Below are 14,890 nucleotides of genomic sequence, written 5' to 3' on the forward strand. Positions count from 1 at the left end.
CTAGTTAGTCTGAGAAACCAAGGAGCAGCCTCTCTGAGCAGTCCTCAGAGAGGACCATTTCATGGCTATTGTGGGATAGCTAAAGAAATGTTCAATTGTTTGTTCTTTGATGTGAATAGAAGGTTTGATTCAATTTTAGAACTTTTGTTTTCAAAGTGATCCATAGTTCTAAGATGTCTCCCCATCTACCACAGCAATGTGCTGTTGTGTTTTCTCAAAATCAGTCAGAACTCTGACCTTGCTGAGGTGATACCGGACATTGGCCATTCATTCCACTTTCTGTGTGTGCGTGTGTGTAGGAGGGAGTCCAGTTTGTTTTCTACTATCTAATAATAGTCAGGAAAGTCCCGGTATGGTTTGAAGCAGGAAACCATGGTGATGAGGCAGACTGCAGCACTGCAGGCTTGTTCAGGAGAACCAGAAGATGTTGCAACATGTCTTGATCTAGCCACCTCCCGGTCCCCTAACTAAACACGGAAGCCAGATGTTGAATAACCATCCATCTGCCCCCACACAGAAAACACACCATCATATTTCTCATGAAGTAAACTGCTCTTTCAGACGGCTACTTCCAAATACATGGGAATGATCAGGTTCTGTCCATATACTGTATTACTGCAAATATGGACATCAGACGATGTGATATTAAGGTGTGCTCGATCCAATGTATTTATGAAGCCCTTTTTACATCAGCAGATGTCACAAAGTGCTATACAGAAACCCTGCCTCGAAAAACATGTTTTCTCAACATAAAGTGTCTTAATAGGACATTGGGCCACCACGAGCCAGAACAGCTTCAATGCACCTTGACATAGATTCTACAAGTGTCTGAAACTCTATTGACTGACACACACACACACACACACACACACACACACACACACACACACACACACACACACACACACACACACACACACACACTAGTGTGAGTAAAGATGACTAGCTCTCTCATGTGCGCAACAGGGCGTAGATTGCTGACATACCATATGTCTATATTTACCTTTGCTGTGTTCCTTCTTCTTCACCCTTATTGACTGTATCATGTGCAATGGCGGTGTTTGCTAAAATAACAATAGTGTGGTTGTTTCTGTCACCAGCATCACATCAGATAAGGCCAGCGTCTCTCACTGTAGTGTCAAAGACTGCATTGTGTAACGTTGTCAGGTGCGTGCCTGCCTTCTGGCTACTATTGGCTGCACCCTCCCTCTCGGCTCCTCCTCCCCTCCCTTCCTACCTGAAATAACCCATGTTCTTCAGGACACGAGTAGGCAGGCTGAGCTTTAGGTGTGAGTCATTAGATTGAGCATGGTGGATGGTCTACACAAAGGTAAGCCTGTTAGCCTAATGGGTCATTACGCAACCGGGCCAAGAATACAGCCAGTGTCTGGTGTACTGTCTGCGCCTACGGCCAGAGAAGGTGGATACCAGAGTATGTGAGCGGAGCAGAGCTGAAGGGAGCGACGAGTGCTCAATTTGACTGGAGCACGGAGTGAGATTCCCAAAGGCTGGAGTGTCGGCCTTCTCGCCCCTGCTCCAATTTCGTTCCAATAGCGCTCCAGTAGCGCTCATTTCACGAGCTCAGGGCATGCCCGGCCCAATATGCATTTGTAGTCTGCTTGTGTGCCGCTATACCCCCTTGCTTGAGCTACTGTCATGAAGTTTGCTAAATATTTTCATAAAGAAACTGATAAAAACAGATAAGTGCAAAATCAATGTGATTTACAAAGATGAGAACCAAGAGCAAGGGACGGAGTGCGGTGATTTAATGTCCACAACTAAAGAATCGTACTGTATTTCTTTCTTTATCTAACTAGGCAAGTCAGTTAAGAACAAATTATTATTATTATCTTCAATGACAGTCTAGGAATAGTGGGTTAACTGCCTTGTTCAGGGACAGAACAACAGATTTTTATCTTGTCAGCTCGGGGATTCGACCTAGCAACCTTTCGGGTTACTGGTCCAAAGCTCTAACCACTAGGCACCCTGCCGCCCCATATCCTGAAATCGTGATGGTGTAGCCTACTTACTACGTGCACATGCTAAAAGAAAGGAACGAGGTGGGTAGCTAATTAAGTGTCATTTATAATCAAAAACAATCTGATCTCTTAAAAGTTTCCTTCATTTTTGTTATTTTAACTATACAATAGGCCATAATTGATTTTGGCCCAATAGGTCTGGCATATTCCAACTTTCAATGAGCTTTCCGTTTTGATTGGGTTATTTTGCCTAAAAACCTTTAGGCCTACCTAATAAATATATATATATATATATATAAAACATTTTTGCTTATGGAATATCTACAGAGGCCCATTATCAGCAACCATCACTCCTGTGTTCCAATGGCACGTTGTGTTAGCTAATCCAAGTTTATTATTTTAATTGGCTAATTGATCATTTGAAAACCCTTTTGCAATTATGTTAGCACAGCTGAAAACTGTTGTTCTGATTAAAGAAGCAATAAAACTGGCCTTCTTTAGACTCTTTAGACTAGTTGAGTATCTGGAGCAACAGCATTTGTGCTTTCGATTACAGGCTCAAAATGGCCAGAAACAAAGACCTTTCTTCTGAAACTCGTCAGTCTATTCTTGTTCTGAGAAATAAAGGCTATTCCATATGAGAAATTGCCAAGAAACTGAAGATCTGGTACAACGCTGTGTACTACTCTCTTCACAGAACAGCGCAAACTGGCTCTACCAGAATACAAAGAGGAGTGGGAGGCCCCGGTGCACAACTGAGCAAGAGGACAAGTACATTAGACATGAGTGTCTAGTTGGAGAAACAGATGCATCACAAGTCCTCAACTGGCAGCTTCATTAAATAGCACCCGCAAAACACCAGTCTCAACATAAACAGTGAAGAGGAGACTCCGGGATGCTTGCCTTCTAGGCAGAGTTCCTCTGTCCAGTGTCTGTGTTCTTTTGCCCGTCTTAATATTACATTTTTATTGGCCAGTCTGAGATATGGCTTTTTCTTTGCAACTCTGCCTAGAAAGCCAGCATCCCAGAGTCACCTCTTCACTGTTGACGTTGAGACTGGTGTTTTGCGGGTACTATTTAATGAAGCTGCCAGTTGAGGACTTGTGAGCCAGTCAGTTGGTTATTGACACGTTTTTCCAACACTTTTGAACAACATTGCAAAATATAAATTATTTCATAGTTTTGATGTCTTATTCTTCAATGTAGAAAATAGTAAAAATAAAGAAAAGCCTTGAATGAGTATGTGTTCTAAAGCTTTTGACCGGTAGAGTGTGTGTGTGTGTGTGTGTGTGTGTGTGTGTGTGTGTGTGTGTGTGTGTGTGTGTGTGTGTGTGTGTGTGTGTGTGTGTGTGTGTGTGTGTGTGTGTGTGTGTGTGTGTGTGTGTGTGTGTGTGTGTGTGTGTGTGTGTGTGTGTGTGTGTGTGTGTGTGTGTGTATGTATGTATGTATGTATGTATGTATGTATGTATGAATATCAGCCTGGTAAGAGTGGCCAAAAAGGTGTTTAGCATCTCCAGTGGCTCTGCAAGCGTGGAAATGATATTCTCCGCTGTTGGTCTGCTCTCCCTGCACGTCGGAATGAGCCTTAAGCCACAGACTCTGGACAAACTGCTGTTTCTAAAAATGAATTCAAAGGCACTGTAGACTGAGTCTAATAAGGCATTTTTCATTTAATTCTAAGTAAGTCACAGGGCTATATGTGCAATTTATAGACTAAAATGAGTTAACACAATGAAATGTTGTTTAAAATGCTGAGCGCCTAATGACCCTGACTCCTACCAGACTAGTGTGTCGTACTCGCAAAAACTTCACAATGTATTTCTTTGTAGGCTATAGCCTTGAGATAATTGAAATAATATAGCCTAAATAATTCATTTCTTTTTTAGGCTCCCTGTCTGCCTCCTGACCTATTTAGAGTGTTTATTTGCAGTTTAATATGACATGTAGCCTATTTGAAATTTTGAGCGCTTCTTACGTTCACCTTTTTCATGTTTATTCAAATACTTTTCATTCAAATCTTATGGTTTGGTTTCAGTAATTCAAAACCAAATGGTAGGTCCAGTTAGCCACAAAAATAGATGGGTGTTGGTTAAATTGTGTTTACAATGTAAACATTGTAAATAACAATTTGTTCTTAACTGACTTGCTTAGTTGAATAAAAAATATAAATACAGGGATGGGATATGCCACTGTACTCCAAATGTTACCTTTATCCAAACTGATACAGTGGGAAGATTGAAATACTGCTATTTTTTCCGGAAAACTGCCCTTTTCGTCCTCATGCTAGGTAGCAGTAGCTACAGCAGCCTTTATGAATGGCACATCGCGTTGAACAACAAAGAAGCTGATTGGCTGACACTGCTGTTTTGGCACACAAAACATCAAAGTATTTGTATTTTGGAACTAGATTTTCATACATCTTGTTTGAGGATGTTACAGAAAGTCATCACACCCACTAGTGGTGAGAGCCCACTCTAAACGTTATTACCATCATCTATAACTAAGTTGGTTTTAGGTTGTTTGAACAACCAATTGATATACAGGACCAGTCAAAAGTTTGGACACACCTACTCATTTAAGGGTTTTTCTTTATTTTTACTATTTTCTACATTGTAGAATAATAGTGAAGTCATCAAAACTATGAAATAACACATGGAACCATGTAGGAACCAAAAAAGGGTTAAACAAATCAAAATATATGTTATATTTGAGATTCTTCAAAGTAGCAACCCTTTGCCTTGATGATAGATTTGCACACTGTTGTCATTCTCTCAACCAGCTTCACCTGGACTGCATTTTCAACAGTCTTGAAGGAGTTTCCACATATGATTTTTATTTTACCGTTATTTTACCAGGTAAGTTGACTGAGAACACGTTCTCATTTGCAGCAACGACCTGGGGAATAGTTACAGGGGAGAGGAGGGGGATGAATGAGCCAATTGTAAACTGGGGATTATTAGGTGACCGTGATGGTTGAGGGCCAGATTGGGAATTTAGCCAGGACACCGGGGTTAACACCCCTACTCTTACGATAAGTGCCATGGGATCTTTAATGACCTCAGAGAGTCAGGACACCCGTTTAACGTCCCATCCGAAAGACGGCACCCTACACAGAGCAGTGTCCCCAATCACTGCCCTGGGGCATTGGGATCTTTGTTTAGACCAGAGGAAAGAGTGCCTCCTACTGGCCCTCCAACACCACTTCCAGCAGCACCTGGTCTCCCATCCAGGGACTGACCAGGACCAACCCTGCTTAGCTTCAGAAGCAAGCCAGCAGTGGTATGCAGGGTGGTATGCTGCTGACGATGATGAGCACTTGTTAGCTGCTTTTCCTTCACTCTGTGGTCCAACTCATCCCAAACCTTCTGAATTGGGTTGAGGTTGGGTGATTGTGGAGGCCAGGTCATCTGATGCAGCACTCCATCACTCTCCTCCTTCTTGGTTAAATAGCCCTTACACAGCCTGGAGGTGTGTTGGGTCATTGTCCTGTTGAAAAACAAATTATAATCCCACGAAGCGCAAACCAGATGGGATGGCGTATCGCTGCAGAATGCTGTGGTAGCCATGCTGGTTAGTGTGCCTTGAATTCTAAATAAATCACAGACAGTGTCACCAGCAAAGCACCCCCACACCATCACACCTCCTCCTCCATGTTTCACGGTGGGAACCACACATGCAGAGATCATCCGTTCATCTTCTCTGCATCTCACAAAGACACAGCGGTTGGAAACAAAAATCTCAAATTTGGAGTCATCAGACCAAAGGACAGATTTCCACCCCTCTAATGTCCATTGCTCGTGTTTCTTGGCCCAATCAAGTCTCTTCTTATTATTGGTGTCCTTTGGTAGTGGTTTCTTTGCCGCAAATCAACCATGAAGGACTGATTCATGCAGTCTCCTTTGAACAATTGATGTTGAGATGTGTCTGTTACTTGTGTCTGTTACTTGAACTCTGTGAAGCATTTTTTTTAACTGCATTTTCTGAGGCCAGTAACTCTAATGAACTTATCCTCTGCAGTAGAGGTAACTCTGGATCTTCCTTTCTTGTGGTGGTCCTCATGAGAGACAGTTTCATCATAGCGCTCGATGGTTTTGCGACTGCACTTGAAGAAACTTTCAAAGTTCTTGAAATATTCTGGATTGACTGACCTTCATGTCTTCAAGTAAAGTAAAAAGGAAGTCCATAATATGGACTTGGTCTTTTACCAAATATGTCTATTTTCTGTATACCAGTTCTACCTTGTCACAACACAACTGATATGCTCAAACGCATTAAGAAGGAAAGAAATTCCACAAATTAAGTATTAACAAGGCACACCTGTTAATTGAAATGCATTCCAGGGGATTACCTCATGAAGCTGGTTGAGAGAATGCCAAGAGTGTACAAAGCTGTCATCAAGGCAAAAGGTGGCCAATTTGAAGAATCTCCTGTCCTGACTCAGCCATCTATGACCATGCAGAGTCACCATGCACGGTTGTATACAGTTGAGCTCTTGCATCAAGAGCAGATTCTGAGAAATTGAGTGACGTATGTTATTGAGCGTCCCATTCTGTCCTCACAGGGCTTGGTTTAATAAGACAACATTTTTTTCCCATCCAAGTTGAAAGAGCATTACAGACTAAACACAGCTGGTATTCCCTAGTAATCCCAAATACTTCTGCAAACAATATAAATGTTTAAACAAAGTTCACCTTTCAAGGCTACTTACTGTAAGGTTGACACCGGGGGAAAAAATCACCTGAAGAATTACTATCCACAAACATAATTGTGCATGTAAATGCATGTAAAAGGCCTCTTAGTAGAATTATCATAGAGGTAGACTAGTATAGTGGACTGTTGTTTTTTGTGTTGGTGCGGTCCTCTGAGTTGCTCTGTCCTGTTCCCTCAGGAACTCTTTTGTGAGGCTCAGGCACCTCTGCACCAACACATGGGTCCACAGCACCAACAACCCCATTGACAAGGAGGAGGAGAAGCCTGTCATGTTACGGGTGAGTGGCTGGGAAGGATACTAGTGTGTGACCTTTGATCGGACTTGTAAAATCTATTTATTCAAAGTATGTTTTACACGTCGTTCTTTTAGATTGGCACATCAGTGGTTAAAGAAGACAAAGAGGCCTTTGCCATAGTGCCTGTCCCCCCAGCGGAAGTCAGAGACTTAGACTTGGCCAACGATGCCAGTAAAGTGTTGGCATCCATTGCTGGCAAACTGGAGAAGGGCACTATAACACAGAATGAGAGGAGGTAAAGTGTGTGTTTGAAACAGATGCCGGCAGTAACCTTTTGACCTACTGTATTACATTTTTGTAAATATCTGGTAGGTTGAAAGTCATTTTAGAAGATTGCTGTTGGCCTTTTAACATTTGGTAGAAGTATTATTTTTCATGTTGAGATGTGTCATCGTTTTAAGGTCCACCGGGTATTCCATAGTTTTTCTCTTTTAGCTATTGTCCGTGGCTCCTCTCTCTAGAGAGGCTGGCTGTAGGAGTGGGTGTTATCTGGGATCCTGGTGGAACCATTCATTCTTCTCTGGCCCTGTCTCTCTGGTCTCTAGGTTTGTCACTAAGCTTCTGGAGGACCTGGTCTTCTTCGTGTGTGACATCCCCAACACTGGCCAGGACGTGCTGGAGATCATGGTCAACAAGCCCAACAGAGAGAGACAGAAACTCATGAGGGAGCAGAACATCCTCAAACAGGTACAGCTCATTCCGTGGTAGTATCGTCTACTTTGGGCTTGGGGTACTTATGATAGTCAATGTTAAGTTGACCTCCCCACATTGTCAATTTGAGTGTCGCAATTTAAATGACATATGGAATCCATATCCCTCTTTTTAGATTTTCAAACTTCTCCAAGCCCCGTTCACGGACAGTGGGGATGGTCCTATGCTGCGATTGGAAGAGCTTGGTGACCAGCGCCATGCCCCCTTCAGGCACATCTGCAGGCTCTGTTACCGGGTATTACGGCACTCCCAACAAGACTACAGGAAGAACCAGGTCGGTGGGCAGAACTGATTGATTGCATCGATCAACTCAGACACACAGCAGAAATGTGCTAGCTAAAAGGCAAAATATACTTAACCTGTTAGTTGTGCATTAGAATGGTCCTGACCCTCACTGACTCCCCCTCTACAGGAGTACATAGCCAAGCAGTTCCGCTTCATGCAGAAGCAGATAGGCTACGACGTTCTGGCTGAGGACACGATAACTGCCCTGCTCCACAACAACCGCAAGCTTCTGGAAAAACACATTACGGCCGCAGAGATCGACACCTTTGTCACCCTGGTCAGGAAGAACCGGGAGCCCAGGTGAGACCAAGAGGACGGGGCGATAGGATGGTGGCATGCCATGGGCCTGATTCAGAAGGTTGTCTGTGGGTGGAAGTTTGTTTGTACAGCACCAGCCAGGGAATGTAGTAGATGTAGATGTATTCAAATGTATGCATGAGGGTATCAGAGGATGGGATTGTTTTGGACCCTGGCACTGGAGGTAATTGCTGTCATTAGTGCTGTCGAGCTCCAGTCTTGTGCTGCTGGCGATATGAGAACCATGCTGATCCAAGGGTTTGGATAAAGGGGGCTTTTATTGGGGTCTGATGGAGCTGGGAGGGGGACTGTGTCGGGACTGGAGCCTTCTGTTTCCAGCAGCACAGGGCTGTAGCAGGTCACAGAGCCTGAATAAGCCTACTCTGGGAGCCTGTACTGTGGATACTGGCTAGTGCACTGTTGTAGACCCCGTAGTTTTCAAGTTTTAATGTCACATGCCTTTCAAATCCCAACATTGCAAGGATCAATAACAATGTATTATTAGAAAAAAACACAAGAATATGAAATACACAATGAAATAAGTGCTCACCCCTCCGTTTCCTGTAGTCCACGATCAGCTCCTTGGTCTTGCTGATGTTGAGGGAGAGGTTGTTGCTCCGGCACCACACTGCCAGGTCACTAACCTCCTCCCTAATAGGCTGACTCATTGTCGCCGGTGATCAGGCCTACCACCGTCATGTTATCAGCGAACTTGATAATTGTGTTGGAATCGTGCGTGGCTACACTTTCGTGGGTGAACAGGGAGTACAGGAGGGGACTAAGCACACACCCCTGTGGGGCCCCTGTGTTAAGGGTCAGCGTGGCAGGAGATGTTGCCTACCCTTACCACCTGGGGTGGGCCCGTCAGGAAGTCCAGGTTCCAGTTGCAGAGGGAGGTGTTCAGACTCAGAGTCCTAAGCTTGGTGACGAGCTTGGAGGGGACAATGGTGTGTAGTCAATGAACAGCATTCTCACATAGGTATTCCTCTTATCTAGGTGGATGAGGGCAGTGTGGAAAAATTTAGATCGCGTCATCTATGGATCTGTTGGGGTGGTATGCAAATTGGAGTGGGTCTAGGGTGGCTGAGATGGTGGAGTTAATGTGTGCCATAACCAGCCTCTCAAAGCACTTCATGATTACAGAAGTGAGTGCTACAGGGCATTAGTCATTGTGGCATGAAGCCTTAGAATTCTTAGGAACAGGAAGGATTGTGGTCATTTTAAAACGTGGGAATTACAGACTGGGGCATGGAGAAGTTGAAAATAACTGTGAATATGCTTGCCAGCTGTTCTGCGCATGCCCCTAGAGCGCACCCTGGAGTACCATCGGGGCCCACAGCCCTGCGGGTGTTGACCTGATTAAAGACCCTTCTCACGTCGGCCTCAGAGAGCGAGATCACCCAATCCTCACACTCAACTCTATGTTGTTGTCAAAGCGTGCATGCAATGAGTTTGCCTGCTAGAGAGGCATCGTTGGGCAGGGTTGGGTCTTCCTTTGTAATCATTAATGGAATGTAGCCCCTGCAACATGAGGCGGGCGTCTGTGTATTATGATTCCACCTTATTCCTAAATTGTCCTTTTGCTCGTTTGTTGACTCTGCGGAGGTCATAGCGGGACTACTTCTTCCTGTCTTCGGCCATAGCATCAAGGTTGTCTACGGTAGCTCTGTGTGCGGTAGCCCTATTCTTCAGTTTAGCACCAACGTCAGTGTTTATCCAGTGCAGTGGTGTATGCCTCCTCCTAGGCAGCTGGACCTGTATGTTGACCATCCCCTTCTCTTTGACCCTCATCTCCAGGTTTCTGGACTACCTGTCTGATCTGTGTGTGTCCATGAACAAGTCCATCCCAGTGACTCAGGAGCTCATCTGTAACGCCGTGCTGGACCCATCCAATGCAGACATCCTCATCGAGACTAAGTAAACCCCACTAAAAACATGAGCGCATGTTTGAACATTATACTGATGCTTTCTAATTAGATTGGCTCCAATATAGTGTTATTAGTAATGCTGTTGATTATGAAAACACAGACTGACGCGTGTTTCAGTATTCATTGTTTTCGGCAGTTACTTTGCACTATGTTGACTGTCTGTTTTATTTGCCGCCGACCAGGCTAGTTCTGTCGCGCTTTGAGATTGAGGCTGTAACAATGGGGGAGAATCCCATAGAGACGGAGGAGGACGAGGAGGAGGTGTGGCTCTTCTGGAGGGACAACTGCAAGGAGATCAGGAGCAAGAGTGTCAGAGAGTTGGCCCAGGACGCCAAGGAGGGCCAGAAGGAGGACCAGGAGGTGGTCAGCTACTACAGGTCAGGGTTTAGCACCTTACAGCGTTCAGAAGGAGTTAAGGTTGGATTATGGGTGCAATGACATGTTTGGATGTACAGTATGTAAAAGCATATGGGACAGTTTGAAAGCAGGCTATGTACATAGACAATCAGACTAATACCCCGACCAGATGTTAAAGTATGCTCCTCTCCCCCATGCAGGTACCAGCTGAATCTGTTTGCGCGGATGTGTCTGGACCGTCAGTACCTGGCCATCAATAAGATCTCTGGCCAGCTAGACGTGGACCTGATCCTGCGCTGCATGTCTGACGAGGACCTGCCCTACGACCTTAGGGCATCCTTCTGCCGCATGATGCTGCACATGCACGTGGACCGCGACCCCCAGGAACAGGTCACGCCAGTCAAGTACGCACGCCTCTGGTCCGAGATCCCCTCCAAGATCGCCATTGACAAGTGAGTGGGGTTTATGAACGTGTTGTTAGGGTCCTATCAGCGATTTTCTGCATTACCTGAGCTCATCTACAGGCTACCTCTGAGTCTTTACACAATAATGTTCTCTCACTTTCTAAGCTACGACAATGATGGGACCACCAGAGATGAGATCAAGGAAAGGTTCTGCCTGACCATGGAGTTTGTGGAGAACTACCTGATGTCTGTGGTGTCTCAGAACATCCCTTTCGACGACAGAGAGAAAAACAAGCTCACCTTCGAGGTAGTTTTCTCTAAAAAAATCACAAAGTGTCAACCAGAGAGAATGTATAATATGGGGAATTATCTCACTTCCGTTTTCAATTTTTTTCTGTTAAAAGGTAGTGAACCTGGCAAGGAACCTCATTTACTTTGGCTTCTATAACTTCAGTGACCTGCTGCGACTGACTAAGATCTTATTGAACATCTTGGACTGTGTTCATGTCAGCACCATTTACCCCATTACCAAGCTGGAGAAGGGAGAGGAAAAACAAGGTGAACACCCAACTTCTTCCTGTCTGTCAATTGGTATTGGCTGTTACTGATGTAGTGTAATTGAGGTGCACTCTCTCGCTCTCAATACCCTTCCCTTATATGAGGAATCATGTGGGAGTTAATTAGGTTTGGTTAATGTGTTGTGTGTGAGTATGCACCCCAGTTCAACTCTGAGGTGTGTGCGTTTTTGTGTGTATGTGTGTGTCCACAGGCAGTAATGTGATGAAGTCTATCCATGGGGTGGGGGAGCTGATGACCCAGGTGGTCCTTCGAGGGGGGGGCTTCCTTCCTATCACCCCCACCCACCAGCCGGAGGAGGGTGTGGTCAAGACCCAGACAGAGCCGGAGAGGGAGGACATCATGGTGATGGACACCAAGCTCAAGATCATCGAGATCCTCCAGGTAACGTCTGCACCGTCATCTGGCCTTGTATATAGATTTTCTGATGTTGTATCCAAATATCTTGGCTTTGATTTCCCATAGTATCATATACAAATGTGTACAAAATCTAGATGAAGGACATATTTTTCTCAGTATGATTATTCTTGTGGTGAGCTCCGAAGCCTGGTGTTTTAACTAACTGATGTGCTCTGTTCCTGCCCACTAGTTCATTCTGAATGTGCGGCTAGACTACAGGATCTCCTGCCTGCTCTGTATCTTCAAGCGAGAGTTTGATGAGAGTAACCCTCAGGGTGATAATACATTGTCTAGTGCTAGTCAAGATGGAAATAATATGACAGGTCAGCATACTGAAAACCATAGCCTTGCCTTTTCTTTCTTACTGATTTTACCCTCAAGCTACAGACACTACAGACATAACAGATGCCACATGTCCTTACATATTTGTATTACATTTTTATTTTCAGATATTTATCAAGTTCATTTGTGGTGTCGATGGTTTCTAAAGTGAAGTATAGCCTTCAAACGGGCTTCACAAGAATGTAAATGCTTCATTTGTTTTGTATGGGGCTCTAGATTTTGAGAACATAGAAGAGCAGGCAGAGGCAATCTTTGGAGGAAGGTAAACCCTCTCATTTTAAAGCAATGCAGTGTCAGTCTCCGTAAAAGGACTGTTTTTAAGACTGGGATACTCAGTCCCCAGTGTCTGAGCCTGGTGTGTTGTTCTGCAGTGAGGAGAACACCCCTCTGGACCTGGATGACCATGGAGGGAGGACATTCCTGAGGGTGCTACTGCACCTCACCATGCATGACTACCCTCCCCTGGTGTCTGGGGCCCTCCAGCTGCTCTTCAGACACTTCAGCCAGAGACAGGAAGTCCTCATGGCTTTCAAACAGGTAGGCCTCCGACCAAACCCACAGGTGCCACAGCCACAAGAACTCACAGGTCCACTGTATCAGTTCTCCGCACACTCATCAAGATTCGTATCTTTAGTTAGAAAGGCATCATATGAATGAGCATTAAAGTCATTTGATTGCAAGGCCATTAAAGGCCTAGCTTGCTGTGGAGATTAAACTTAAGTCTAAACTGAGTTATAGCGCTTCCTCTTCCCTTAGGTCCAGCTCTTGGTGACCAGCCAAGATGTGGACAACTACAAGCAGATCAAGTCCGACTTGGACCAGCTGCGCTCCATCGTGGAGAAGTCGGAGCTGTGGGTGTACAAGAGGCAAGGGGACGATGACGGAGGGGACGGACCATCAGAGTCTGACCATAAAAAGAAGGTATTGCGTCAAAACTTCCCAACGATTATTGTACATCTCAAGGATTGTTTTTGGAATGCTTCACATGAATATGAACAAGCTCTCATTCTAACTCTGTCCATGTGCAGGGGGATTCAGGTGGCTCTGACAAAAAGAAGGAGGAAAGCAACAGCAGTTACAACTACAGGGTTATGAAGGAGGTACCATCTTCTTCATTTTCTCTCATCTCTGATTTGGTGGTGTAAGGAGTCATTGCCTTCACTCTTTTATGATGTTGTCAGGTATTGGAGATGTATAAGGCAGACAGTCTCTGAGCCCCTTCTCTCTTCCCCTGTGTTCAGATCCTGCTGCGGCTCAGTAAGCTGTGTGTCCAGGAGGGAGCATCAGGGAAGAAGAGTAAGAAGCAGCAGCAGAGACTTTTGAGGAACATGGGGGCCCACAGTGTGGTGCTGGAGCTACTGCAGATCCCCTATGAGAAGGTACTGGAGAATATGATGAGCCAGACCTAATACTCTCAACACATCCCTTTATAGACTGACCAAAAAGGCATGAAGAAAACAGTAGAGCATTTATGCCATAGAGTTCTACAGTACATAAGCTTGGTCAATAATTTCATTTGTGGAAGGTTTGAATGATAGCTGCAGCTCTTTGGATGTGTGTCTGCCTGTACTTATGATGAACACTCCAGGGCGAGGACGTCCGTATGCAGGAGATCATGAAGCTGGCTCATGAGTTCCTCCAGAACTTCTGTGCAGGGAACCAGCAGAACCAGATCCTGCTGCACAAGCACATCAACCTATTCCTCAACCCAGGGGTGAGTGGACTTTCCTGGGGAAAGGGTTAGGACTGGGAGGAACCAGTGGTACTCCATCCTTCCCATACCAATAAGTCCACTAGTTTGATGCTTCTATTTCACCTTCTCTTCAGATTCTGGAGGCAATCACCATGCAGCACGTCTTCATGAATAACTTCCAGCTGTGCAGTGAGATCAACGAGCGCGTGGTGCAGCACTTTATCCACTGCACCGAGACACACGGCCGCCATGTCCAGTACCTCAAATTCCTTCAAACCATTGTCAAAGCCGAGAACAAGTTCATCAAGAAGTGTCAGGACACCGTCATGGCTGAGGTGGGACACCATAATTACAGTGCACACATGATTCTAATGCAAATCAAATACATTATGCATTTTAGCAATATAAACCTGTTATACTACCCAAACAAAAATGAGTTCAAATCTATATCATGTGTCAGCAGCATCTGATAACTACAGTGTCTGTCTTCCTCCTGCTCAGCTGGTGAACTCGGGCGAGGACGTCCTGGTGTTCTACAACGACCGTGCGTCCTTCCAGACCCTGGTCACGATGATGCGGTCGGAGCGGGATCGTATGGATGAGAACAGCGCTCTGAGGTACCACATCCACCTGGTAGAGCTGCTGGCTGTCTGCACCGAGGGAAAAAACGTCTACACTGAGATCAAGTGTAACTCTCTGCTGCCTTTGGATGACATAGTGAGGGTGGTCACCCATGAGGACTGCATCCCTGAGGTGAGTGATTGACCCAAGAGCTAAAATGCATGCATTGGTAGTCTACTGAAATGATAAAGAGCCTGGTGTACGTGTTGTATTCATGTGACTCATTTGAACATTTGCTTCTTGCAGCAAGTTAAATGACCATTCTGGGCTCTTGAGATAATTCTGTACTTAG

General features: G+C 45.0%; 1 protein-coding gene across 10 annotated transcripts in view; it reads left to right on the forward strand.

Moving 5' to 3' along the window:
• LOC139535577 (inositol 1,4,5-trisphosphate-gated calcium channel ITPR1-like) overlaps positions 1 to 14,890 on the forward strand; it is a 141,890-nt gene that overhangs the window by 46,236 nt on the left and 80,764 nt on the right. For all 10 annotated transcript variants that reach the window (XM_071335118.1, XM_071335123.1, XM_071335124.1 and 7 more), the window contains 20 exons: positions 6,868 to 6,967; positions 7,060 to 7,220; positions 7,531 to 7,672; positions 7,812 to 7,970; positions 8,109 to 8,281; positions 10,076 to 10,195; positions 10,389 to 10,583; positions 10,764 to 11,015; positions 11,133 to 11,274; positions 11,372 to 11,525; positions 11,737 to 11,927; positions 12,133 to 12,265; positions 12,501 to 12,546; positions 12,656 to 12,821; positions 13,041 to 13,205; positions 13,313 to 13,384; positions 13,526 to 13,663; positions 13,873 to 13,998; positions 14,112 to 14,312; positions 14,479 to 14,730. In XM_071335118.1, the coding sequence (XP_071191219.1) occupies positions 6,868 to 6,967; positions 7,060 to 7,220; positions 7,531 to 7,672; positions 7,812 to 7,970; positions 8,109 to 8,281; positions 10,076 to 10,195; positions 10,389 to 10,583; positions 10,764 to 11,015; positions 11,133 to 11,274; positions 11,372 to 11,525; positions 11,737 to 11,927; positions 12,133 to 12,265; positions 12,501 to 12,546; positions 12,656 to 12,821; positions 13,041 to 13,205; positions 13,313 to 13,384; positions 13,526 to 13,663; positions 13,873 to 13,998; positions 14,112 to 14,312; positions 14,479 to 14,730 (3,088 nt within the window). The remainder of the gene's footprint in view (positions 1 to 6,867; positions 6,968 to 7,059; positions 7,221 to 7,530; positions 7,673 to 7,811; positions 7,971 to 8,108; positions 8,282 to 10,075; positions 10,196 to 10,388; positions 10,584 to 10,763; positions 11,016 to 11,132; positions 11,275 to 11,371; positions 11,526 to 11,736; positions 11,928 to 12,132; positions 12,266 to 12,500; positions 12,547 to 12,655; positions 12,822 to 13,040; positions 13,206 to 13,312; positions 13,385 to 13,525; positions 13,664 to 13,872; positions 13,999 to 14,111; positions 14,313 to 14,478; positions 14,731 to 14,890) is intronic.

Source organism: Salvelinus alpinus, chromosome 12 (genome assembly GCF_045679555.1).
Source record: "Salvelinus alpinus chromosome 12, SLU_Salpinus.1, whole genome shotgun sequence".
In the NCBI taxonomy this organism is placed as follows: Eukaryota; Metazoa; Chordata; class Actinopteri; order Salmoniformes; family Salmonidae; genus Salvelinus; species Salvelinus alpinus.